The sequence below is a fragment of the Drosophila mauritiana genome, chromosome 3R (assembly GCF_004382145.1).
Source record: "Drosophila mauritiana strain mau12 chromosome 3R, ASM438214v1, whole genome shotgun sequence".
NCBI classification, from domain to species: domain Eukaryota; kingdom Metazoa; phylum Arthropoda; class Insecta; order Diptera; family Drosophilidae; genus Drosophila; species Drosophila mauritiana.
This window is the reverse complement of record NC_046670.1, coordinates 27,142,131-27,169,095: the sequence shown is the minus strand read 5'-3', so window position 1 is coordinate 27,169,095 and position 26,965 is coordinate 27,142,131. Positions and strand designations below refer to the sequence as shown.

At 40.3% G+C, this 26,965-nt stretch overlaps 2 protein-coding genes across 2 annotated transcripts in view; one reads left to right on the top strand and one right to left on the bottom strand.

Annotated features, from left to right (window-relative positions):
- Window positions 1-26,965, bottom strand: part of LOC117142604 (headcase protein) — an 89,474-nt gene that overhangs the window by 12,497 nt on the left and 50,012 nt on the right. The window lies entirely within an intron of this gene.
- Window positions 7,813-10,647, top strand: LOC117142606. The gene is made up of 2 exons (XM_033306684.1): window positions 7,813-9,040; window positions 10,287-10,647. Exons 1-2 carry the CDS (start codon window positions 7,923-7,925, stop codon window positions 10,303-10,305), a joined length of 1,137 nt encoding a protein of 378 aa, XP_033162575.1. The 5' UTR covers window positions 7,813-7,922; the 3' UTR covers window positions 10,306-10,647.

Below are 26,965 nucleotides of genomic sequence, written 5' to 3'. Positions count from 1 at the left end.
GCTGCAGTTCTAGTTCTAGGGTTAAGCACCACTTGCAGCTCCCTGGGGCCTTATCACACCCATGGATCAATGAACCTCAACCGAACTAGACTTTTTCCAGCTCGAGGCGATAAGTGCTGTCAACAACAGAAATAGTCGGGCCTCCATTTGGAAGTGCAAATAGTTGCGGGAAATGGAGGGGAAATGGGGAAGCAGATAAGAGCAGGGACAAGTGGGAGTCAACAAACTGAGACGGTTGCATTTGCCCACCAATTGATCGCTGAAGGGGTGCGCAGCCCAGTTGAACCTAATTAAATTTGCCTTTTTCCGGGCGTTTTTCCACTTTTTCCAGCGTTTTCCCCCTTTCATTGGCTGTATTTTTATCGCCGCACTGAGAAATGGCTCGGAATGGAACTCATTTGGAGCATATCTTTATAATTGCCACACAGCCATGCTGGCTAAAACAAAAAATGCAAAAATAGTAACTAGAGGAATACAGAAAAAGGAGCAAAGACAGCCGTCTGCATTTTAATTACAATACAAAAGAGGAAAAGCGTGGAAATTCTAACCTCAGGGAAAAGTTATAAGCTGCCAACGAAAAAATAAACAAGGAGTAGCGGCCAAACTTTGATTAAAACAAAAGAGTCGGAAAACTTGTTCCTTTCTCGGCCAAAAAGGACACTCGATAGGCAACTCCGAGGGAAAGTTTTAAGAATTTCATTTCAAATGCAAGTCCCAGCCACCCGAAAAAGCAAATGCACTCAACTCCGCCGGGAAAACTTTAACATTTCCAGGTTAAAGGTTCAAAAAATATAATTAAAAAGGGGGTTTTGACACCAAACAAAAGCTCAAGTGAAGGCCAAGAAGAAGGTGGGCGGGTGTTGGGGGGTGGTGGTAACCATAAAAAACGCAGCCAGACGCAGACAATGAACGAATACACACACACACACACACAGTCACGCTGCCACAAACAAGATACGCACATAATGAAAATGTCAAAATAAACACGACATTAAAAACCTCCAATCCCCGCCACCACAGACCCATTCCACTTCGTCCTTTCGCCAGAAAATAACACACACAAGCCAAAAGTGAAAGAGACAGACGGCGGGCGTGAGAAAGAGACGGGCTAACAATCGGACAGACAGACAGACGGAGACGGAGATAGGGATAGAAGCCACTGCACTCGACGCCGCTTTAAAGGCCAATAAATGACGAGGGTCCTTGTGGCTGCACCTCAATGAGGGCTTATTTGGCACTCGCAGGATCTGGAGGACTTTCACCAGGGAGAGCCAGTTCCAAAGGCACTAAGACGTGCGGCTTAGGTTCCAAAAATGTTTTTGGGTAAGCTTCTCTCACAAGACCTAATCAATCTGGGCTTAGTTTGCATCACAAGCTGTTGGTTACAGGTCAAAGGTGAGTAACCGTAATAAAGAGTAGCTACAATTAATATACATGCCTGATCATAAAGTTCCTAGTTCGGAGTAGTACCTAGTTCCCAGTTCCCAATTGAATCGAAGACTTCCCATCTCTGTGCTTCCAGCTCATGTGATGATATGGCGATGATATCAACTTTTCTACTGCTCATCAGGAGCGCTAATCGTGCCGCAAAGGAACGAATGCAGAGACAATGCTCTCTATATGTGCCACCGAAATCCCCAAAATCCCCACTTTCGCTTGCGGTTGAATCACTTTTGAAGGTGTCACTAACATCGCTAAGTAGCTTTGGCTGGGAGCTTTGGCTCATTAGCATTTCTAATTAAGGAGCACGAGCACAAGCTCGTCGTCTCGCATATGAGCCGCAAGGATAATGACACCCGCCACAATTCAGACGGAAAAACGGAGGTGGATTTCAGCGAAATGGAAAGTCTTTCCTCCCCCTCCCCACACCATTCCCGATTTAAAGCTGGCCAATGGCCATGTAAGCTGCATGTTTGGGGGCAATTAAGAGCGTGCCACCCAGCATTTTCACGCCGCCCCCGAAAGAAAAACTGACCCAGACAGAAGGCGCGGCTGAGCTTCTATTAAAAGTGAAAACATTTACATTAATAATTAGCCAGCACCCCCCGCTCCCCTTGAACGTAGAGCACTTTGTCGGACACTAAAAACTTCATCAACAACACAGCGCACACAAATTGCAATTAATCAAGAAAAGCGTGGAAATGGCGAAAAGGCTGAGGGGTTGAAAAGCTGCGCTCGTCCAAGTTGACAGTTTAACTGACTAAACAAGGTGCGATAAGTGCTTGGCTCAGACGGCAGGAGAACAGCCAAGTTGAACAGCCAAAAACAGAAATCAGCACAGGACAATGACCAAGGAACAGATGGAGACGCAGGTCCTCAGGAGGAGGATCCAAACGGAACAAGAGCCACAGCTGCTGTCGGCGCTCAGCTGAAAATGAAAATGATTTAAAGCACATGGCCAGAAACACGAACGTTAGCAATGCACTCAAAGAAAATGCCAGTGTTCACACATGAACACGAATATATTTAAAGACTTACAATTTTGGGCTCCGTTCATATCTTATGTAAATGAATCGAGAGCGATAAATTATATTTAGGATTTTGTTATCTAAGGCGACATGGGTGCATTGCTCAAAAACATGTAATTTAAGTGCACACTACATGAGTCAGTCACTTGAGATCGTTCCCCGCCTCCTAAAATAGTCCCTTAGTGGGAGACCACAGATAAGGTCCTCGCCGCTCAAGATAGGCAGATGTGCCCGAGCGTGGGACCTCGATAAGGCGGGGACTATTTACTTAGGCCTCTGCGTAGGCCATTTACTTTAAGATGCGATTCTCATGTCACCTATCTAAACCGAAGATATTTCCAAATAAAACCAGTTTCTTACAAAAACTCAACGAGTAAAGTCTTCTTATTTGGGATTTTACATTTGGTCAATCGAGCCTTTAATCGACTCTGCAGTTTCCCCCTACCAAAGGTAAGGAACTCAGAGAAAGGCCAGCTCCTTTAAGCATCTTACAGCTAAAGGTAGCAAAAATAAGTGACTCTTGTTTCCCCCTACCAAAGGTAAGGAACAGAGTATAAATATAAAAAGCAAAAAGATACAAAAGAATCTTTTATGTTTTAAAACAAGCACCTTATAGTCTATAGCTAAAGGTTGCGTTGTGTACCATTATAAATTGTGGTAAGGCGTGCTTGAGGCCATACATCAGCAATTGTGAAATTAAAAAGTGCATAACAAAAGTGCCTTATAAATGCTCTAATAGCATTAAATCAGCTCATAAATAGAGTGCAGTGTATATGCCATAAGAGCATAAATTAAATAAAAAGTGCCTGAAAACAGTGCCTTATAAATGCTCTAATAGCATTAAATCAGCTCATAAATAGAGTGCAGTGTATATGCCAAAAGAGCATAAATGCCGAAATAAATGGCTAAAAAACAAAAAATCTGACTGGACTACAAAAATAATAAAACGTGCCAAACAAAAAAAAAAAAATCATCTTTAAACATCGACGAAGCCTTAAAGAAGAGAAGGAAGTCAAATTCAAAGGAGCCTCTACCAGCAGCAGAAGCAGCAACAACAGCAGCAGCAGAAGCAGCAACAGCAGTAGCAACAGCAGCAACAACAGCAGCAACAGCAGCAGCAACAACAACGACATCAGCTAAGTCAAAACAAGAATTTTCTGTTTATCCAAACACACATATATATATAAATACATATAAAATACATATACACGTACTATATATATTAAGAAATTACAAAAAATTTTCAAAATGATGTCAGAAAAGACTATTCAATTCCTTAAGAAGCAGTCCGAAATTATTTTGGAAATTAGAAAGTTGGAAGTAAAACCAACATTAACAGATGTAGAAATTCTAAAATTAAATGAGCTTCAAAAATGTTTCATTGCTAATCATAGCAATTTGTTAAAGATCGGCGTTGTCGATCATGAATATTTTAACGCGAAGCAGTATGATTTAATAATGATGGTGTTAGAAAAAATTAAAAATAAAAATGAAAAAATTAAGGGCGAGTCGGTAGAAAACACTTTCCCTAAATCAAACACTGTCCCTAAATCAAACCCTCCCCCTACATTAAACCTTGAAATGTGTGGTCACCCTGAAAAAGAGGGTATAGCACAAAACAACGCTTTAAAAGTAGAGCAGGCATTTCGAAATAATGTTGGCCAATTTCGAGTATATCTAGAAGATACGTCTAAACTAATAGACAGTAGTCCAGATTTCCTTAAAATAAGGAAAAATAAAATTGAATTTTTATGGCATAAAATAGATAACCTGATTGAACAGGTGAATAGTCATTTTGAGAGCTCGCTATTCGAAGAAGAAATTAGCGAACTTGAATTTGACAAACAAAATATTATTACAGCCATTAATAGTCGACTCAGTGGCACAATAAATAAAGCTGAAATGTCGACGGTTGTTAAGGCGGAGGAGTTACCAACCCTGCCTAAAATACAGATTCCCACTTTCTTTGGTGATTCCAAAGAATGGGATCTTTTTAATGAACTCTTTACAGAGCTCATACATGTGAGAGAGGATCTCAGTCCTTCTCTCAAATTTAATTATCTAAAGTCAGCATTAAAAGGAGAAGCCAGAAATGTGGTTACTCATTTACTGCTCGGCTCTGGAGAAAATTATGAAGCCACTTGGGAGTTTTTGACCAAGCGATATGAGAATAAAAGAAACATATTCTCAGATCATATGAATAGGCTTATGGATATGCCAAATTTAAATTTAGAATCCAATAAGCAAATAAAGACATTTATTGACACGATTAACGAGTCAATTTATATTATAAAATTAAAGGCACAATTACCAGAAGATGTGGATGCAATTTTCGCTCACATAATTCTTCGGAAATTCAATAAAGAATCACTCAATTTATATGAAAGCCATGTTAAAAAGACAAAAGAAATACAGGCACTTTCTGATGTCATGGACTTTTTAGAGCAAAGGCTCAATTCTATATCATCATTCTCACAGGAAGTAAAACCTGTAAAGAAAATGATTAATAATAACAAGAATAAAAATTATAGTGACAATTGTGCATATTGCAAACTACCAGGGCATTATTTAATTCAATGCCATAAATTTAAAATAATGAATCCAGCAGAACGGTCTGACTGGGTAAGAAAAAATGGGATTTGCCTAAGATGTCTGAGGCATCCGTTTGGTAAAAAATGTATAAGCGAGCAGCTTTGTTCGACTTGTCGTAAACCTCACCACACGTTACTTCACTTTGCAGGTCATAATCCAGAAAAAGTGAATACGTGTAGAACAACAGGTCAAGCCTTGTTGGCCACGGCCTTGATTCAAGTAAAGTCGAGGTATGGAGGCTTTGAACAATTAAGAGCATTGATTGATAGTGGCGCTCAAAGCACAATTATTTCAGAAGAGTCTGCACAGATTCTAAAATTGAAAAAATTTCGGTCTCATACTGAAATAAGTGGAGTATCTTCCACAGGAACGTGCATCTCCAAGCACAAAGCGGTTATTTCGATAAGAAATTCTCCGAAAAATTTAGAAATTGAAGCAATTATTCTCCCAAAACTTATGAAGGCACTTCCAGTCAACACGATTAATGTTGATCAGAAAAAATGGAAGAACTTTAAATTAGCCGACCCCGATTTTAATAAACCGGGTCGCATTGATCTAATCATTGGAGCAGACGTATATACTCACATTCTGCAAAATGGAGTTATAAAAATAGACGGTCTCCTTGGGCAAAAAACTGATTTCGGGTGGATAGTTTCTGGATGTAAAAAATCCAAAGGAAAAGAAACCATTGTAGCCACAACAATAGAAATAAAAGAGTTAGATCGCTACTGGGAAGTGGAAGAAGAAGAAAAAGATGATATCGAGTCTGAAATCTGTGAAAATAAATTTATCAAAACGACAAAAAAAGATTCAGATGGGCGATACATTGTGTCAATTCCATTCAAGGAGGATGTCACCTTAGGAGATTCAAAGAAACAAGCGATAGCTCGTTACATGAATCTGGAGAAAAAACTAAAAAGAAATGAAAAACTTAAGGTTGACTACACTAAATTCATGAATGAATACATGGATTTAGGACACATGATTGAAGTGAGTGATGAAGGCAAATATTTTTTACCGCACCAGGCAGTGATTAGAGATTCAAGCCTTACGACCAAATTGAGAGTAGTTTTTGATGCTTCAGCAAAAACTACGAATAACAAAAGTTTGAACGACATAATGTGGGTTGGGCCACGAGTTCAAAAAGATATTTTTGACATTATTATTAAATGGAGAAAATGGGAATTTGTTGTTTCGGCAGACATTGAAAAGATGTACCGACAAATTAAAATAGATAATAATGATCAAAAATATCAATATATTTTATGGAGAAATTCTCCAAAAGAAAAAATTAAAACATATAAATTAACCACAGTCACTTACGGAACTGCATCTGCACCATATTTGGCTACCAGGGTTCTGGTAGATATTGCAGATAAATGTAAAAACCAAGTTATTAGTGCAATAATTAGGAATGATTTCTATATGGATGACCTAATGACTGGAGCTGATTCGGTAGAAGAAGCTAATAAATTAATAACATTAATTCTCCATGAATTGCAGAAAGTTGGATTCAACTTAAGGAAATGGATTTCCAACAATTCCAAAATATTAACCACTGTGGAGGACACAGGGGACAATAAGGTTCTCAATATTATCGAAAATGAATGTGTTAAAACTTTAGGACTAAAATGGGAACCTCAAAATGATTTATTTAAGTTCAGCGTAAATTGTAATGATGAATCAAAAAATATAAATAAGCGCGTTGTGTTATCAACGCTAGCAAAAATATTTGATCCGTTAGGATGGTTGGCACCAGTCACGGTTTCAGGAAAACTTTTTATTCAAAAACTTTGGATAAATAAAAGTGAATGGGATCAGGAATTATCCATAGAAGATAAAAATTATTGGGAAAAATATAAAGAAAATTTATTATTGTTAGAGAATATTCGAATCCCAAGGTGGATTAATTCAAACAGTTCTTCAGTCATTCAGATTCACGGATTTGCGGACGCCTCCGAAAAAGCATATGCTGCAGTAGTCTATGCTAAAGTAGGACCTCATGTTAATATAATAGCTAGCAAAAGTAGAGTCAACCCTATAAAAAATAGGAAGACAATTCCCAAACTCGAGCTGTGTGCAGCTCACCTGCTTAGTGAATTAATCCAAAGACTAAAAGGATCAATTGACAATATAATGGAGATCTATGCTTGGAGTGATTCCACGATTACCTTAGCATGGATTAACAGTGGTCAAAGTAAGATCAAATTTATAAAAAGAAGAACGGATGACATTCGGAAATTAAAAAATACTGAATGGAATCATGTTAAGTCAGAGGATAATCCAGCAGATTTAGCATCCAGGGGAGTGGATTCTAACCAGTTGATCAACTGTGATTTTTGGTGGAAAGGTCCGAAATGGCTAGCAGACCCAAAAGAACTTTGGCCTCGGCAGCAGTCTGTAGAAGAACCTGTCTTAATAAATACGGTATTAAATGACAAAATAGATGATCCTATTTACGAATTAATAGAAAGGTATTCCAGTATAGAAAAACTTATACGTATAATAGCATACATAAATAGATTCGTGCAGATGAAAACAAGAAATAAAGCCTATTCATCAATTATTTCAGTAAAGGAGATAAGAATAGCGGAAACAATTGTTATTAAGAAACAACAAGAATACCAGTTTAGGCAAGAGATAAAGTGCCTTAAAATCAAAAAGGAAATCAAGACAAATAATAAAATATTGTCATTGAATCCATTTTTGGACAAGGATGGGGTTCTAAGAGTTGGAGGAAGATTGCAAAATTCCAATGCAGAATTTAATGTTAAACATCCAATCATTTTAGAAAAATGCCACCTAACAAGCTTATTAATAAAAAATGCTCATAAGGAAACATTGCATGGAGGGATAAACCTAATGCGAAACTATATCCAAAGAAAGTATTGGATTTTCGGGTTGAAAAATTCGTTGAAAAAGTATTTAAGAGAATGTGTAACGTGTGCAAGGTATAAACAAAATACAGCTCAGCAAATAATGGGTAACTTGCCAAAATATAGAGTGACGATGACATTCCCGTTTCTTAATACTGGAATAGATTACGCAGGTCCTTATTATGTTAAATGTTCAAAAAATCGTGGCCAAAAAACATTTAAAGGATACGTTGCTGTATTCGTTTGCATGGCCACCAAAGCCATACACTTAGAAATGGTAAGCGATCTAACTTCAGACGCATTTTTAGCAGCACTCAGAAGATTTATTGCTAGACGGGGAAAATGTTCCAATATCTATTCAGACAACGGAACAAATTTTGTAGGAGCTGCAAGAAAATTAGATCAAGAGTTATTTAATGCAATACAAGAAAATATAACGATTGCAGCGCAGCTTGAAAAGGACAGGATTGATTGGCATTTTATTCCCCCGGCAGGACCTCACTTCGGAGGTATTTGGGAAGCTGGAGTTAAGTCAATGAAATACCATTTAAAGCGTATAATCGGCGACACTATTTTGACTTACGAAGAAATGTCAACTCTTTTATGTCAAATAGAAGCATGCTTAAATTCAAGGCCATTATACACTATAGTTAGTGAGAAGGACCAACAAGAAGTTTTAACACCAGGTCATTTTTTAATTGGAAGACCACCTTTAGAAATAGTCGAACCAATGGAAGATGAAAAAATCGGAAATTTGGATAGGTGGAGACTTATCCAAAAAATGAAGAAAGATTTCTGGGTTAAGTGGAAAAGTGAATATTTGCATACGCTCCAGCAAAGGAATAAATGGAAAAAGGAAATTCCTAATATAGAAGAAGGGCAAATAGTTTTATTGAAGGATGAGAATTGTCATCCTGCAAGATGGCCTTTAGGAAAGGTGGAAAAGGTGCATAAGGGGAATGATGATAAGGTCCGAGTGGCTAAAGTAAAGATGCAGGAAGGATATATCACTAGACCCATTACTAAAATTTGTCCCTTGGAAGGAATAAAGTCTGTTGACAAAAATGAGGCTGACCAAGAGCCAAAAAGACGAACTAGAGCGACATCGGGAATGTCCAAGATCGGAATCATTATGGCAATGTTGTTGTTTGTGTTAAGTTGTCAAGTTTCTAGCGCATTACCTAAAGATATAGCACCAAGATATTCTATAGACAAAATAAATAAAACCTCAGCAATATATCTAGACCCGCTAGGAGATGTTGAGATTGTGAGTACTTCTTGGAATTTGGTTATCTATTATAAAATGGATCCATATTTTAAAATGTTAACAAAGGGTAATGCGCTTATACAAAGTATGAGGAAAGTTTGCGAAAGACTTCATAGCTTTGAAGAGCAATGTAGTCTAGTCTTAGATAATATGCAAAGTCAGTTATCGGAACTTGAAGAAAACAATAAATTGTTTATGATGCAGTCTAGATCTAGAAGCAAGCGTGCTCCTTTCGAATTTATGGGTTCCTTGTATCATATTTTATTTGGTATAATGGATGAAGATGATAGAGAGCAATTAGAAGAAAATATGAAGAATTTGTTAGATAACCAGAACAACCTTGATAAACTAATTCAAAAACAAACATCTGTGGTTGATTCAACTTCTAATCTATTAAAGAGAACAACAGAAGATGTTAACTCCAATTTTAGAAGTATGCAAATAAGAATTGAGAACATGACAGAAGTTCTTAAAGAAAATTATTATGTTTATAAGGAATCAATAAAATTCTTTATGATTACGAAACAGCTACACTCATTGATTGAAGAAGGCGAAAAAATTCAAGCAGGCATTATAAGCCTGTTGATTGATATTAATCACGGTAGGCTAAATACAAATATTCTCAGGCCAAATCAGCTTAAAAAAGAAATTGCCAAAATTCAGCAGAGTCTTTCGGAGAACCTAGTAATTCCAGGAAAACGGTCAGGTACGGAACTTAAGGAGGTGTATACACTGTTAACAGCCAGGGGTTTATTCATCGACGATAAATTGATCATTAGTGCAAAAGTGCCTCTGTTTAGCAGGCATCCATCCAAATTGTTCAGGCTTATTCCGGTGCCAATTCGAAATGAAGATCGGATAATAATGGTGCATACAACGTCCGAATATTTAATTTATAATTTTGAGATAGATTCCTATCACATAATGACGGAAGCCACATTAAATCAATGTCAGAAATGGCAATTAAATAAGAGAATATGCAAAGGAAGTTGGCCCTGGAATTCAGCGAATGATAATGCATGTGAGATTCAGCCTCTAAAGCCAGATAAAGCGGCGAACTGCATCTATAAAACAGTAGTCGACTCTAAAAGTTACTGGGTAGAGTTAGAAAAGAAAAGTAGTTGGTTGTTTAAGGTTCCTGCGAATTCAAAAGTCCGTCTGCAATGTACTGGCTCTCAAATTGAATTGTTTGATTTGCCTCAGCAAGGAGTTTTAAGCATTGCGCCATATTGTACGGCAAGAACCGACGATAAAATTCTAGTTGCCCACCATAACATTCAGTCCGAAAGTGAAGAATTATTATCAACACCTTATATAGGAGAAGTTAGTGAAGTGCCGAAGATTATTTGGGATCCGCTGAAACTATCAATATTAAATCATACTGAGGAATTTGAACGATTGAATAATGAAATTAAATTTATGAAAGAGAACCATCAAAAATTGAAAGATTTACATTTCCATCATATTTCCGGACATGCTGGTTTAATTATTGCTTTAATACTAATGATAGTATTAATAATATATTTCATACGGAAATGTGCTGTGCAACAAAGAATGCAAGCAATAACCTTTGCAGGTCCGTTGCCAGTACTATAAATATCAATAGTAAATAAACAATAAAATAATATAACGAATAAAAATATACAGTCCACTATATCGTTGTTTAATAGAAAATGTACTTCTACATAGAAAAAGCAAAATGTTTAAAATAAGTTAATTGAGTACAAATTGTTGAATTAAAAATAATATAAACCATAATTGTAATCCAATAAAATTAAAAGCCAGAAAAACTAGGCCCATTGAAATCTTAGTTGCAAAATAAATGAACATATATCAAATAAATACAGTCCACTACTGTTATAAATGCAACTAATATACTAATGTACATCTCAGCTTTGCTGGCCCTTTGGCAGAATGTTCACACATGAACACGAATATATTTAAAGACTTACAATTTTGGGCTCCGTTCATATCTTATGTAAATGAATCGAGAGCGATAAATTATATTTAGGATTTTGTTATCTAAGGCGACATGGGTGCATTGCTCAAAAACATGTAATTTAAGTGCACACTACATGAGTCAGTCACTTGAGATCGTTCCCCGCCTCCTAAAATAGTCCCTTAGTGGGAGACCACAGATAAGGTCCTCGCCGCTCAAGATAGGCAGATGTGCCCGAGCGTGGGACCTCGATAAGGCGGGGACTATTTACTTAGGCCTCTGCGTAGGCCATTTACTTTAAGATGCGATTCTCATGTCACCTATCTAAACCGAAGATATTTCCAAATAAAACCAGTTTCTTACAAAAACTCAACGAGTAAAGTCTTCTTATTTGGGATTTTACAGCCAGTAAAGGGTGAAGCAATCCCAATCTCATGGATACAAGTTAGGTTGTCCCAATCCCAAAGATAGATAGTATATTTTCCAGTGAAATCCCTTCCCCACAACTCCTGCGCAAAACTTTCGCTGGTTGGTTGGCCCACAGCTTTTGTCAAGTTGTTCCTTCATGTCCTTTTTTCGTAATGGCTTAAAGTTCAAAGTGCTATCAACTCGGGCTAAATTTTTTGATTGCGTTTCTGAATTTTTCATTGCATATACTTCTGCGGACCGCAGGACTCTGCTCCGCCAGTTCTCACCCCGTTCGCAACTCCATTTTGGGGTAATCAAACTAATGAACGTTTGAGCTGGGGCAAAATGCTTACAAATGGCACTGTTTGGTCAGACGTCATGTGTGTGGGCCAGTCAGTTGAGTTTGAGTTTGAGCTCTCAGGTGCTTGACTCCTTCGTGAAAAGCAAATTCCTGGGTTTCCAGGTATGCCAAGGAGCACACCCGCACCCGCACAAGCTCTCTCGTATATACGCAAACTGTTTTCAAACAGCAAGCCGCAGAGTAATTAAATTGCAGTCGACTCTCGTCTGTGGGTTTTATTTTTTCATAAGGCTCAGTCACCGGATTGAAGGACGAATTTTGAACTTGCTTTGGGAGCGGGGTGGTATGATAAGGATACGAGAGAATTTCGAGCACGCAGGATAATTTCATTACACCAGCACAGAGTGATAGACAGTGAATCCCTAAATGAATCCCGAAATACCGAAATAAATAAATAAATAAAAGGGCACACAAAAAATTCAGCAGACACAAGACATGAAAAGGGCGTATCATGGCTTTTTCAAAGGCAGTCGTCGTCGATGGGGCGTGGCGCTTCGTTAATTAATTTTTGCAATCACTTGCCGACTGAGATTCGCAATGATTCGACTTGAGCTGCTTATGGCTAATGAACAGAAAACAACACAACAATGGCTAAGGGAAAATTCACAAGAAGGTAAGGACAAATCAAAAACCAATAAAAGGCAATAGGAGCAAGTTCTGCAAGGACGAGTTCAATGCACTACTCAACTAAGGACTTTTTCCATTTTTTTTTTGGATATTTATTTAAAAGAAGCTTAGGGATCAAAGGAGAGGAGCTGGCTGATAGCAAAGGCAGCGCATAAATTTTGCCGGCACTGCAGAAATAAAAAGGAAATCCATTCAAGGATACAAAAACGCGTTAAGTGCGCCAAATAAAAAAAGAGTGTAAGCGAAAAAACGATAGAAAGGATATGCCAGCGATATTGCAAAGTTAAATCAATAAATAAAGCATCAGAGGAGAGCAATGTAGGGGCAAACGCGGGTCTGCCGGGAGTGGCGCCCCATCAATGTCATTAAATCAATGCTGCCTGTCGTTGCCAGCAATAGATAACGACCAGGACAAATCGAGGGGGGCTTTTGGGTGGCAGGACGTCGGATGTCGGCTTGCTCCAGGAGAGGAGGCACATGAGACAATGACGGCGACTACGACGACGATGCAGCGAAAGTTTGCCAAGTGACATTAACACAGGCGATGGGTTGGGCAGGTTGAAGTTAAGGATCTGAAGGTGGCCTAGAAGGAGCCAGTGCCAGCACTTAAAATGCAGGAAAACTACACTGAAGAAAATGCACAGATGCACTCGATAAGAACTCTATAGCATATCTGGGAGCTTTCTATTTTTCTGCGTGCACCAGAGACACCTTCTATGTGGACGAATATCCTTGCAGAGAAACTTTAGAGAGCAACCGGAAAGGAGGGCCGTGACAAGTGGCGTCTGCCGAGAGTTGTTGTCAGACACAGCCCGCGACAATGCCAAAAACACAATTGGGGCGTGACCAGGATTCAGGTGGTGAGGGTGAGGGGGTACGGATGCGAAGATGGCCATGAGAATCCTTAAGCGGCAACCCAGCGCCAATCCATCGCCCACTCAAGCCGAGACAAACTCAATTGTTTTTGCGCAAAGCCAAGGCAAATTTTTGATTGAATTGCAGACAAAAGAGATAATGACGGAGTTTGAGGGAGGTGGGTTTCTGGAGGAATATCCATCATCGAACTGCTGATGGATTAGTTTGATGAAATTTAAGCGACCGTAGAAATATGTTGGATGAGGTGTAGATGGTCTAGATTTTCCCATTAAATCAAGCCAGTATATGAGGATATGGAAAGGAATGGAAATTAGATTTAAATTCCTGTGACTTACAATTAAATTAGTTATCAATTAGTTTAGTAAATATTTCCCTTTCTAGGGTTAAGCTTATTGATTTGCGGCAGGAAACCCGTGTCCTTGGTGGCCGAAAGGAAGTGAAATCGGACCCAAAACCCCGACAAGCTAAATCGAAGCTCAAGTTAAATCCGACAGCGGCACGTGACCATAGGCGGCCAGCAGAGCGGAAATGTTTGTCTGCCACTCGGTTTCTCCTGGTGCCTCCACATTCCACACCCCATAGAATACCCCTCTTCTCTGTCTGGCATCGGGAATCCAGAAATCCAGACAAGATATAGCCATGTAGATGGGCGATAAGGCGTCAAAGTGGCAACAAAGTCAATAAGCAAAATGTTTGTGGTGCACAAAATGTTTGCCACCAGCCCAAGGCATTGAAATCCTTTAATGTGCTGTTAACGATAAGCCGAGCAGAAGAAGAAGGAGCAGCAGCAGAGTACATACTATATATATATATATATATATATACCCCATTATCCCCGATATGCAAAGGACTTTGGCCAAAAACTAGCAAGAAAACGAGCAGCGAATATTAAAACAAATAAGCCGGCACATAATGGACTGCCCCAGGATGGCTTTAGAAGGAGAAAGCACGAGACAGAGACTAATAGAAAGAGATGGCTATGTCGAGCGACGTCTAGAAAGAGATGGGGACACTGGGTAGAGCCCCCTCCACTCGCGAAGCTCTTTCGACCCATGTCAAATAAGTTAAACAGACATGAAAGGCTCCTCTGTCCCTACAAACCGATGAAAAAACAGAAAGTGGACACTAGAGAAAGAGACGGGTAGCATGCCAGGGAGCGGGACGGGCATATATCAGGGACTGGACTGGGCTACACCACTGAACCCACTGAAGTTGGTCAATGACTCTACAAAGTCTGGAGTTGAAGATTTGCCAACGAACACGAGCAAATAAAATAAAATTAAACGAAATTTATTTACTTATGCGAGCCAACGGTTGCGACTAATTGCCGCTAAACTCGAGGCCAAAATTAATGAAAAAATATGCATGTGAGGGTTCCGTTTTCCGTTTTTTCCAGGTAGGAGCGAACTGAAAACCATGTGTGTGTGTGCCGAAAGTTCGATGAACTTTACCTTTGGCTGGTCGTAAAAATCAATAGGCGGACCCCTCAGTTGCCAGTTTTAAAATACATTTTACATTTCTCCAACGCCAACGAAATGAGCATCAAAGGCACTTCAAACATCAGCATCATCAGCATGTTTCGACAGCCAGCTCGCTTATGAATGAACAAAATATAAGGCCAAAAGCCCGCAAAACACTCCGTCGACGAACTCAACTCAACTCAACTCATCGGCAGACTCACTTGAAGTGCAAGTTTTTGGCTTTTGGCAGACTGCGAGGCGATTTCCCCACCACCTCCTGCAACTCCGCTGGCATCTTCCTGCTATTTAAAGGCATTGCTTGCGATCTTTACGAGCTGAAAGCGAAAATCTGCAACTGCAAATGAAGGAAGCCATTAAAAACGCCTCATAATTTAGCGAGTAAGCACGTTTGATTGGAGCAGAAAGGGAATGCACTCACTTAAATGCAATAATGATGGCAGATACAGCCATGAGCTGTTTGGTATTCAACGAAATTGACGTGTTTCATGACAAACATAAAAGTGGTAATAATAGATGTGTGTGCAAATGAATGTATAAATATTATTAAGTCTCTTTGGCTTTTCAAGGAGTTTAATTGTGCTTACAAATGCAGTCCTTCAATGCCTGAAAGGATCAGCAAACATACAATTTTCAGCTGAGATCGTAAATAATGTTTGGTATTTCTCTCCTTCTCTATGGGCGTTGTTTCCGATCGGCTTTTCGCGATAAAAACGCTTGCCACACGCTCGTGCCCCCAAGGAAAAGTCGAGGAAAAGAAACTGCTGCAGCAGCTGTGGGTAATTGAGTTGTTGCAACCCAACTAGCTGGTTGTAAGTTATCGCTGATCGGCAGCGATTTGCATTATTAATTAGAGGCGATTTGGCGAAATATTACGCATACGTCCCGTGGGCCGGCTGGCTCATCTTGAAGCCGCTGAAGCACACTGATGATGATAATTTCGCTCTTGGCCAAACACCATTCATCAGCGAGCCATGGCAACGGCAGCCAACGTTTACTTAGCTCAAAGTGGTAGGTGTTGAGGCCCCGGGGGAAAATTGCACAACCTTTTTTGCGGGCCAAGATAATGGAAAATGGAAAAGCGAGTCGATTCAAATTCACAAAGTCAAACAGGCGGCATGAAAGTCAACGAACTGCAATTTAAATTAATGCCTTTCCATTGCCTACTTTGCGGCTGTCCTGCCGAAAAATCACAAATTAAACAAACAAAGCTCTCTTCTCTATCTCTCTTTAAAATATATACATATATATATATATATATCAACTTGTGTGCCATATCTCCCTGTATTTTGTTTGCTCAGCTAATTATTGTCATAGGTTAGTGTAGGCAGCTATGAAAACGTTAACTGAAAAAGGCTGAAAGCAAAAGTAGGTGTTGCTGCGCGTTTATGGCTCTCAGAATATGTATTTTTATTTTATGGTTGTAATAGAGGATAAATGCCCATAGTGGAATATACTCATATTTACAGACTGTTTTTCACTGTGCACTGTTATTTTAGTCATTTATTTTAGACATATTTTCACACAAACAACGGACCACATTGGCCAATAACCAAATAATGTGCGTTTTAGGTCGACATCTTCTGGACTTTTCCTGCTCTTTCTCCCAGCTTTTTTAACATCTTGATTGTTTTTGTAAGTTTTCTTTTTTGGGTTGCTGCTTTTTCGAGAATTATTTAAGTGCCGCATATGCTGCTGCTGGGCTGGCATTTTTGTTGGCATTTTGTCAAAGCGAACATGTGCAAGCCATCTTTTGAACTGGCTGTCTCTGTCTTTCGCTGTCATTAGAATGGATAATTGTGGAAGACGACCACTTGATTGACAAGCTGACAAACGAAAGGAAGCGGGTGGAGGGGGCGCTCCTCGAAAAGAGGTACGTATGCCACAGAGCCATAGAGCAGCGTGTGGCAGATGTCAACAATTGTTTGCTTTTATGGCCAGGCTTCGGTTTAGAGCCACATTCTTACGAAGCGACGCTCAGGCGCAACCAAATGGCAGATTAAATATCGCTTACACGAGAGCCAAGAAATGCCACAGTGGCTCTCATTTCATATATACACTTAAAATTTTGATTTTAATAAGTATATTTCAGCTTGAAAAATAACGTATACGCCCTGAAACATTGCTTTGCATTAAATATTAAGTATCCGCCATGTTATTATCATTCATTTTTATGTCAAGTACTATAGTACTTAGCAATGATATATATTATTATTTTATTTTTGGCTCCACTGTGCGCTTTTCATTCTAATTTGCATTCATCAGCTCACCATCTAATTGCACAACGCGCGAGTGCGAGCGAGATGGCCTTATGCGAGTGCGTGCATTGCGCTACTTCTCGATTTCTGCCGCTCTCCTCACTCACACACCCGTAACTTTGAGTGCAATTGCAGTCGCTGCCGCAGTCGACGTCGCAGTCGAAGCGAGGCGGGTTAGCGACCGCAAAACTATCTGACATTAGATTACTGCGATGGCGGCCAAACGACAACAGCCGACGTCGACTGCGGCAGAGGCAGGGGCAGCGACTGCAAGCGCAACTAAATTGCATGTGTTGGCGTTTGGGGCGTATGCACTTGCATGTGCGAGCGAGATGCAGGCAGAGAGAGAAGCAGAGAGAGAGAGTCGATGGGCGATTATGACACCGCACGATGCCAAAAACTCACGGGGATCTCATGGGTTAATGGGGGCCGCGGGGGGTTAAGAGCATGAAGAGCTGTGTGGCTTTGGGCCAACTTTACTTTACCAACTGTGCGTAATAACTGTGACAAATGCAACAGCGAGTGGGTTAAGGCATTCAGATACTCTGAATGCATCTATCGCATATATGTTATATATAATGTATAATGAGTGCAATGAATGCAGTGAATGAATGGGGCTAGTTACGACATATAACTATAATATAGTTGAGTATTATATGGTCTATACTTATTAGTTTGATATACTATATTTGCCTCTACCTTTTCCTATCTTTGACCTAAAAAGCCGCCAAACCTCATGAGTAAAGATACATACCCCCAATCTCTATCGCACAGCATTCACTCAGCTGCTTAGCTCACTTTGGCATTCAGCACTCGACATTTTTAGCGAGGCAGCGGATCAAAAAAAGCGCTGAACAAGCGTTTTATTTCTATTTAGTGTTTCGCGCGAATTTTAAGTGCAATTTCTTGTCGATTGGCAACAATGTTGCTCAACATTTTCTTATCGCGCCGGTGGCATCTTGCCCCCCCTCAATAGAGGGAGTTGGGGCAGTTGGAGCTCTGAGATTTTTCATAGAGATTGTAGCACTCGCGCTTGATTGACTGCGTGCCTTTGCAGCCGCAACAAATCAATTTACTCGGCGCAAACAGAGAGGCAGAGATAGCCGATGCTTGTTGCACATGCCACTTGGCTTGAGGCACTCCCACTCCCCTTCAGCCCGCGTCCGCTCCCTTTGGCCACCAAAAGCTCCACCTTGTGCGATGGCCAAATTAAATGCCCAGCAATTTATTGTCTGCAAATGCAGCGAAAATTGCAAAACATGTTGCCATTTGCCGCTTTTGGTGGCAAGCGCAACTTGCAACTAGCGATGTTGCACTTTCAGTAAATATTTCCATGATAAAATTTAAAATATTGAAAACTTACAAATATATTCTTATATATATTAGTTAGAACAACTAGTTCATCAACCTCTCTAATAGATTTTTATACAATACTTTGAACTATTTTTAGTAGTTTTTTTTTCAGTGCCTAGTTGATGTTGCGCGTTGGTGGCGCCTGTCGATGATCGCAAATTTGAAAATTGCCAGTTTAGCTGGTACTGCCGCTGTTACCCCGCCCGCTTAACCCCCTTCTGCCACTCTCTTGGCCAAATTTACAGCTTGTAAACTGTTGCCGGGGCGGGGGGCGTGGCATGTCTGCAGTCAGCTAAGTGATTTGCCACAGGAATACCGCGTTTATTTCACCCAAGACGGAAATGCCTCGGTTTTTGGTCTTTTTTTTTTTAGCTTCATGGAGCGACTCCACCTACTCAAATTGGTTCGCATTAACCCATGAGCGGCCTAAAGAGAAAATCTCTCATAATTTCGATACAAAGTCGCTGTCTTTGATCTGCCGCTACCGAAGGTCCACGATTGTTGTTTTTCGGGCAGCTGCCCGTTATTAATTAACAGCTGTGCGCTTATTATGCAAATTAGCCGCAGATGGGAACCAGAATTATTGTGTGGGTAACAAAAACTAAACCAAAAGTCGAACGAACGGGTCTCGGATTCATCGTTTTATCACCAAGCGCCGCTTTTTATACTCACGATTGCATTGAGTTTATAGATATCTATATAGGAAGTGGTGGCACATACCTGCAATGAGATGGGAAGGGGAAAAAGGTGATTAATTCAAAGTCATATGGTGGGTTAGGTAAGTTTACAAGCTCATTCCACCCAAATATATAAGTATTCCCAGTTTGGTATGACTGGTTGCTTAGCTGGCTAAACTTAACGAATTACTAAAGCCATCGAGTTCTATCGAATTACATCTTTAAACTGCTAGCCATGGCCAGCATTCAAGGCTTAACCCACAAAAGCCAAACTCCTTTTAAGGAATCGCTGGCTGAATAGGCACGGAATTTATTTACCCATTAATTGTGAAGTGTCCTCTTCTCCTTGGCCCCCCGATGAATACACAAAGTCTATAATTCAGTATTAAATTATGCAGATTATCCGTGCTGTTCAGTGTGCGTGTGTGTGCCACAATCCACTGGCCACTAGCCACTAGCCACTTGCCACTTGCCACATGCATCATCTTTGGACAATGTCAACTGCAGTTGGCGGCGACTAATGAAGAAATCGCACACTCGAATTTATTTCGCAATCAATTTGACAAATGTGCAGAGCCTACATGGCAGCGAGATGGCCAGCGAGAGATAGCCAGAAACCCAAATGGCCAATGGCCAATGGCCAACTTTTATAGGTCTAGGATCCCAAAAAGAAGCGAACTGCTGGCCGAGCGAACGTCGTAAACACACATTTTGTGGCCAATTGTTTTGTTTTGGCCAAGAGTACAAAGCCAGGCTGCGCGTACAGTGCGCGTCATAAATTCAACGCTTACATCGCAGATCAGCTGGCCAAACACGGGCAAGCGTTTTTATGGCCGCCTCATAAATGTCGACAAATGTCTAAATTAAAACAGTGTCTTCGGTGGTGTGAATTTCCCGACATTGACCCAGTTCCTTCAACGAGGAAATAATATTAACAAAACACTCGGTATTATTATGCAAATTTATGTATGGTAGGTACAAACTAAAAGAGCTAACAAGCAAGTTCATCTCCTGGAAACAGCAACATATGTACTTTTAAATATTTTCCCATAGAAGGAAAATATGCTGAATACATTAGTTAATATCGTATATTTTTATGTGCCCACACCAAGGTGCCATTAATTCGTGTCTTGTAATTAAAATGCATTCTGAGCGACCAGCCTCATTAAGGTCAAATTACAGTCAAGCCCCGCTTTGCTGGTCGTCTGCTCGCCGTCTCGTCGTCTGTCCATTGTCAGCGCCTGTAATTATGCAGCCACGCCCCCCTTCCCACCCCCCATTGCTAAAAACATAAGTACTGTGCACAAGCCAAAGCTGGCAATTAATTTGCCGCCAGACATTGCAACTTTTCAAGAACAAATGCTAAAAAGCAGAACACCGAGCACATAAAAAGTGCAGTTTGCTGCATTTCGATCTGCTCCGATCTCTATGCACCGTGGGTGTCACATGTCGCCCAAGTCGTGACCGAACTCAATGCTACCAATAGATGGGTATATATCCAATAGCCGATAACTGCCCTGCCAAGTTTATTCAGGAATGTATTAATTAAAATACTTAATTAGCTATTGCGAGTGCATAGCATAACATTTCTTTGGGTTTGGCTAAGATTACTTTGAATTCAAATGATAAATTTAAAGTCATATTTATTCTAACTAACTTATAAAAATGATACATGCCTGTCGTCTCTTTCACCAACCCGTAGTGCCATCTCTTTCGGTCGTCTGTCGTTTGTTTGCCGCTGTTTGCCTTTGTTATTTATGCATTTTTGCCATGGACACTCCGCTCGTCGGTCATTACCACGAAAACCTCGAGAACAGATAGTGCGACACCCCCTCCCAATGGCATTTTACCCGCAGCAAACATTTTTAATTGATTTTCGCATTTAAATGTTTGGTGTGAAAAGTGATGAAAATGCGACGACGACGGCGACAAAAAAGGCAAATGCAAATTGCCAGCAAGCTGTGAAGGACGAATTGCGTCTGAGTTTCGAGCATGAGTCTGATTTATTCATGAATTCATTTGCCAGCATGCGTGTTTTCATTTTTTTACTGCGGGGGTGATATGCTGATCATTGATCTCCCAGACGACGATAATTGCTGTCGAGTGCGGGCGGGAAAATCGCGAACACGACAAATATGAATAATAATTGGCGGTTAATTATGACATTACAGCGCCAAATACAGTGGACACTCTAATGCTGGAACAGCTAGAAGTTTAAGCGAGTATGAAAATGGCATTGGAAACTGATTACATAAATATATTTTAAAATACCTCACATGGCCATAAAACTATTCCAACTGTAATTATTTACGTGACTAAACTATTGCATTGCACACAAAACAAAAAGCGCTAATGCTGTAATCCCAACAATCGACACTCATAATTAACACATTTAGCTAATAAGTTGGCGCAGAATAAACAGCATTAATCACAGTTTAATGGCGAATTAATCAGACAAACAGCTTCAGCTGGCGAAGCAGCTCAGAATCCCATTCGCTGTCTCTTTCTGCGCCGCAGCTTCCCTCTCTTTCGCGCGCAAAGCCCACGGCGACGGGCAACTTTTATTGAAAGTTCCAATAACAATAAAATAAATCTTGGCCAAGAAAAAGAGATAAAAACAGCATTAGCTGGCCATAAAGCAGCCGGCCCACTCGACATGGCTGAAAAAGGGGGGAAATGTTGTCAACCGATGTCTGGCGGGAAAAAGGTAGATATATGTATATATAGACAGGCGACAGACAGACGCAGTGCGACTGAGACGGAAAGTCAGACAAGTGCCAAGTTAATTGCATTAAAACTGAAATAAAAAGCAAAGCTCAAGATAGCAGAAATTATGAAGTGCAACAGCGGCACTGCTGATGTTGCTGTTGTAGTTGTTGCTGCTGCTGCTGCTGTTGATTGAGGCGCATAATCAGCGGAAAAGGGGGCGGGGGCGGGCGGCGATGCGGCGGCGACAAGCGCATTAAGTTGTTAACAGCAAATATTTGCTTCATTTGCGCTATGATTGCAACAACAGCAACGAGGAGCATCAGCTGCGTGCTGCAATGCGCAACATCCGGTCAGCAACATTTCATGTTGCAGCTTCTTCACTTTATTGAGCGATGTCATTCGTTCTCAATGGCAAAGTAACCAAATTTGGTAAAAGGAAAACATTAAGTTTGTCTTTAAATTCGTTAAATTTAAAAAATATTCGTATTAGCTTATAAGAAGTAGATAAAAGACTTAAGAAATCGCGACGAGCTAAAGCATTCGCTTACTGCATTGCATTGGCTTATTTCTCATTGTTACAATTTGTTATTCCACAATTTAAGTGGAAAATTAATTAAGAATGTTAATTCAGGCAAAGTGCGACAGATTTCCCAGGAATTCTATTTCGTATTTCCCCGAATTTTTCGAGTGAAATTCCTCGTGTGAATGCAATTTTTTGTAGTGTTTTAATGGCTTGCGCCACTAGCTTAGTTTTAGTCGCTTTTCAGGGGTTTGTGTATTTTGTATTTTTTAGTTTTCGCGTTGTTTTCAGTTGTTTTTGCCCGCGCTTGCCACATTTTCTTATCTACAGAGGTGGTCAAAAGTATTTACACAACGAGCTTTTTTTTCAATTGTCAACTAATTGAAAAAAAAGCTCGTTGTGTAAATACTTTTGACCACCTCTGTATAAATAGTTGGGCGTGCTGCCAGAGGCGCTGCCGCTAGCGTCGCCGTGTCGCTGCCGCTGAGCTGCCCACGCCGAGCGGTCAATAAACTTCGCGAATCGCGACACATGCAAATTGCAGTCAGCGCAAACAATTAGCAACAGCAGAAACATGCAAAAAAGAAGCACAGAGCTGAAAACGGAAAAAAAGACAGCGGAAAATACGCGGCACACACATGAAAACTCCGACCTATCGCACATTTTTTCCTATTGGGCAGTCGCCTCGTCAAATGTTTTGTTGCTACGTTTGTGCTCATTTTTTGTGCTGCCATTATCACAGAAGGCGAGAGAAAAGAGCGCTTAACAATTTAGCTTTTTGTTTTACAACTACAGCAGGTCTGCCCGCACTCTTGTCATAAATTACAAAAGTAGCTAAAGTGGCCACTCAATTGAAGGGCAGCTAGGAGAAGATACTTTTCATTCAGTTGTGTGTATTCTTACATTTTCTTATTATGTTGCTGGTTCTTGCCTAGTTGCATAGTTTTTATTACTCTTAGTCTTATTATTTTATTCCTAGTGGCCAAGTATCTTTGCTAGCTGTAAACTAGCTAACTGCGCAGCTCCGCCGCTGCTCTCCCACCTTCACCTCCCACTATCGCTGTTTCATCTATCGCCCGCTCCATCGCACACTATTGGCGCTCTCTCGCTCCACCCGTCCCGCTCTCGCACGCTGGCCGAGTGCATTGCACTCATTCCTCTGCTCTGCGCTCCACTGCGACGTCGGCAGCGCTGCTCGCATGGCAAATCAAATAGTGCAACAACAATGGCAGCAACAACACGACGCAGCATTCGTCATCTGTTGTTTATGTTGTTGTTGCCGCTGCTGAATTTGACTAATTGCATTGAGTAGCAGTGTTGTTGTTGCTGCTGCTCTAGCTGCTTTTGATGTTTTTCGCTGATTGTTGTTGCTTTTTATGTGCAACATGCCGGCACAATTTGTAATTAGTCGCTAGATGCCTGACTTGTAATGTATTTAATGCCTAATGCTTTTCACATAAATTTGCATTGTTTTTCTCCTTTTTAATCTATTTATCTGCTTTTTATTCCCTTTTTCATTTCGCACAGCGGATGTTTGGCATCGTTTTTTTCGTATGTGGGAGAAAGAGAGGCATTGAATGGAAAGATCTGGCACACCGAAAAAATTGTAAATTCGAATTCGATAAAATGTGCCGAAAAGAAACAAACACACCGCTGGCCATTCGAATAGTTCCCACTGAGTGTGGTGAACAAATTCCAGTTCGTGCCAGTTTAAATCGTTAACGCCACAAAAGATGATTAATGAATTCGCGCTTAATTAATATTATTCGATTAAGTGCTTCGTAATGAAGTCATCACCCAATCATTAGATAATTAAGACATAATTAAGTAAATACATCTATCGAATAGCTGATTCACGGACTTTGTTTTGGTGTATATGGTTTTAAAAACAAAGGGAATGGTAGCATAGTTACACTATAAGTCTGAAGATCCACATAGACAGCAGAATGAATGAATGCTGCACTTCGGATAATGATGTTTTCGCTATCTGATCCGGCCAAGAGTCAATAGCACAAACTATCGCAAAGATCGGAATATATATATATTTTATGGCATTTGCATGTATATTTGCGTTGAGATATCCACAGGTATGTAACCTCCACCGTTTCGCAGTTCAGTCCATTTCATTGAATTGGAGCGATGAACTCGCGTGTTTTGCCATTGCGAGCGAACGGGAAATGCAAAAACGCAACGAAAACTACAACAATTTTAGTCAGCCAGTTGTTTGTTTAACGATGCCGCAAATTCTATAGATATTCACACTATATGGGTGCTAAACAATTATGCTAACAACTTTAACGACACATTAAAAGAAACTGGGAAACCTTCTCGCCTGCCATATTTATGGTTTTGAATAAATTAACTAGATTATCTAACTCAATAATTGCGAGAAGTGCATAAAAACCGAAATTAAGTGGTATGTAACGCATTCAGATCCCCGCTCCCGCGAAAACACCCACGCCCCCTGGCGGGCGGAAAACTTGAGGTTTTTATGTGCCCCAGACAAGGTTTATGGTTTTGTTTTCGATCCCCCGCAAACAACAACTACGAGCCAACTACTTATGCGAAAAGCGCATAAGTCACGTCCTGGGCCAACATAATGTAGCTATATACTATATATATAGTACTTGCAGATCCGATCCGCACATGAACAATCGCAAATGGCATCCGTCCGCGATTGTTTATGGCCACTATTTCAAATTACACACAGTACTGAGCTCTGGCCAAACATATGTGCGCCTAGTGATATGTGCCCCACTGTACAGTACAATACAATATCATATAATAAGCAGCAAGCACATATATTTGAGTCCGAACAACCTTCAGGGTTTGCGGACTGCCCCCCTTATCGAACACATATGTATACTTTGTTGCCGCCGCTGAGTTGTTCCATTTACTGTTTTTGTTGGTTTTGCTCGGTATTTGTACGGGGTATATAGGGTAGACTATCGTTCACTTACAAAAACGTTAATAGGGTTCGGTTCCCATTTTTGGGATAGTGCATAGCATCGAATGGATCTATCCATATGTCAACTTTTAGTTCTTTAACATGGCCAGGATCATAAAAAGATAAGGATGTACTTTTATTAAAACACTGCCAATCTTAGAGTATAGGGTATTTGCAAGTCTCTCAACTTTCTTCCAGACAATGGCAAGACCAGACTCTCGAGTCCGGCCACAGTCTCTGATTTACTTGAGCTTAAAAAAGCAATTTACTCGCATTTTTATTACTTATGGTAAATATTGTTGGGGATTTTATGGCACTCGCATCCTTGAGCAGCTCAAGTTGTAGCTGATTGAACCTTATCGGTCCGAATAAGTCGGGGGGTTGGGTGTTTGGGGGGCAGTAAGAGCCACCATCAACAAGTAGAAATAGCTGCGAAATCCCCCCAAGGAATTTGCGGTTCGCTGCAAATTGGGTCGTATGGCTCCCATTGGGAGAGGGGAAGTGATTTCCACCGTGTATATAATAAATTAAACAATGCCATGACGCAATTTGGCTCAATCTCCCTCTATTTTCGTCTGAATTTTTATGCAAATTGAATTGTTAAAACAATAAACACAAAAACAACTGCAAATAACATGGCTCTCTGATCATTTGCATCTCAATTGAGATTTTTGTGTACTTTTTTCCAAATAGAATTGGACGGCATTTAATGCACTTCCCTAATGCGAAGTTGTCATGCGAAACAAAGAAAATGAAATGTGGATGGCAGTGGATTACATAACCAGATAACGAATATTACAGCAATTGTTTAATGTTGGCAAAAAGTATCTAGCTATTTGGGTGCAATTAAACATCTTAAATGTTGCTGCATTTCTGAGTCGCTCAACTTGAATTCCCCATTTTCTCGGGGCACTGAATCACAGAGTTTGCACATCGAGAAAAGTATTCGCCTTTCCATCTGTTCGCCCTGCTTATTGGGTTAATGTCTCATTGTCTCCGTGGCTGCAGACGATTCAATTTCAGCGATAAATAAAATAAAATTATAACAGATAGCAGACAAAGCTGGGCGACCTTAAGGTGCCGCCTCAACTTTCGGAGCGGCAAGACATATGCGTTCTGTCTCTGGTGACCAGGGCAATTGCTTGATTTATATTCCGGCAGATACAACACGACGACGAAAGAATAAATACGCTGAAATGAGTTACAGCCCATGTAAAATGAAGTGAAAAAGTATCTGGCAGATACAAGAACGCGATCTTCTCGCTGAAGATAGCGGAAAATTAGCTGGAAATCGGGCGACGTGCCTACACGTGTGTGTCTTCGATGACCCAAATCCGATTGGGAGCCCTTAAAAAAAGGCCTCCAACTAACTAGCTAATCGCTAATAGCTGGATGTGGGCCTACCATGTTGATTCTTCGGCTGCTGCTACGGATTTCTTATAAATTTCGAAATTAATTATGTCACATTATGTAATCTGATCAGCTTCGTTGCGGTTGCCGCCGAATGCCTGGTTGTCAACGCATCCCAAACCCGACGACCCTTTTCACAAAAACTGGAAGGGGTGGTGGCAGACAGATCAATGAACAATGGGAAATGCGAACTGGGATC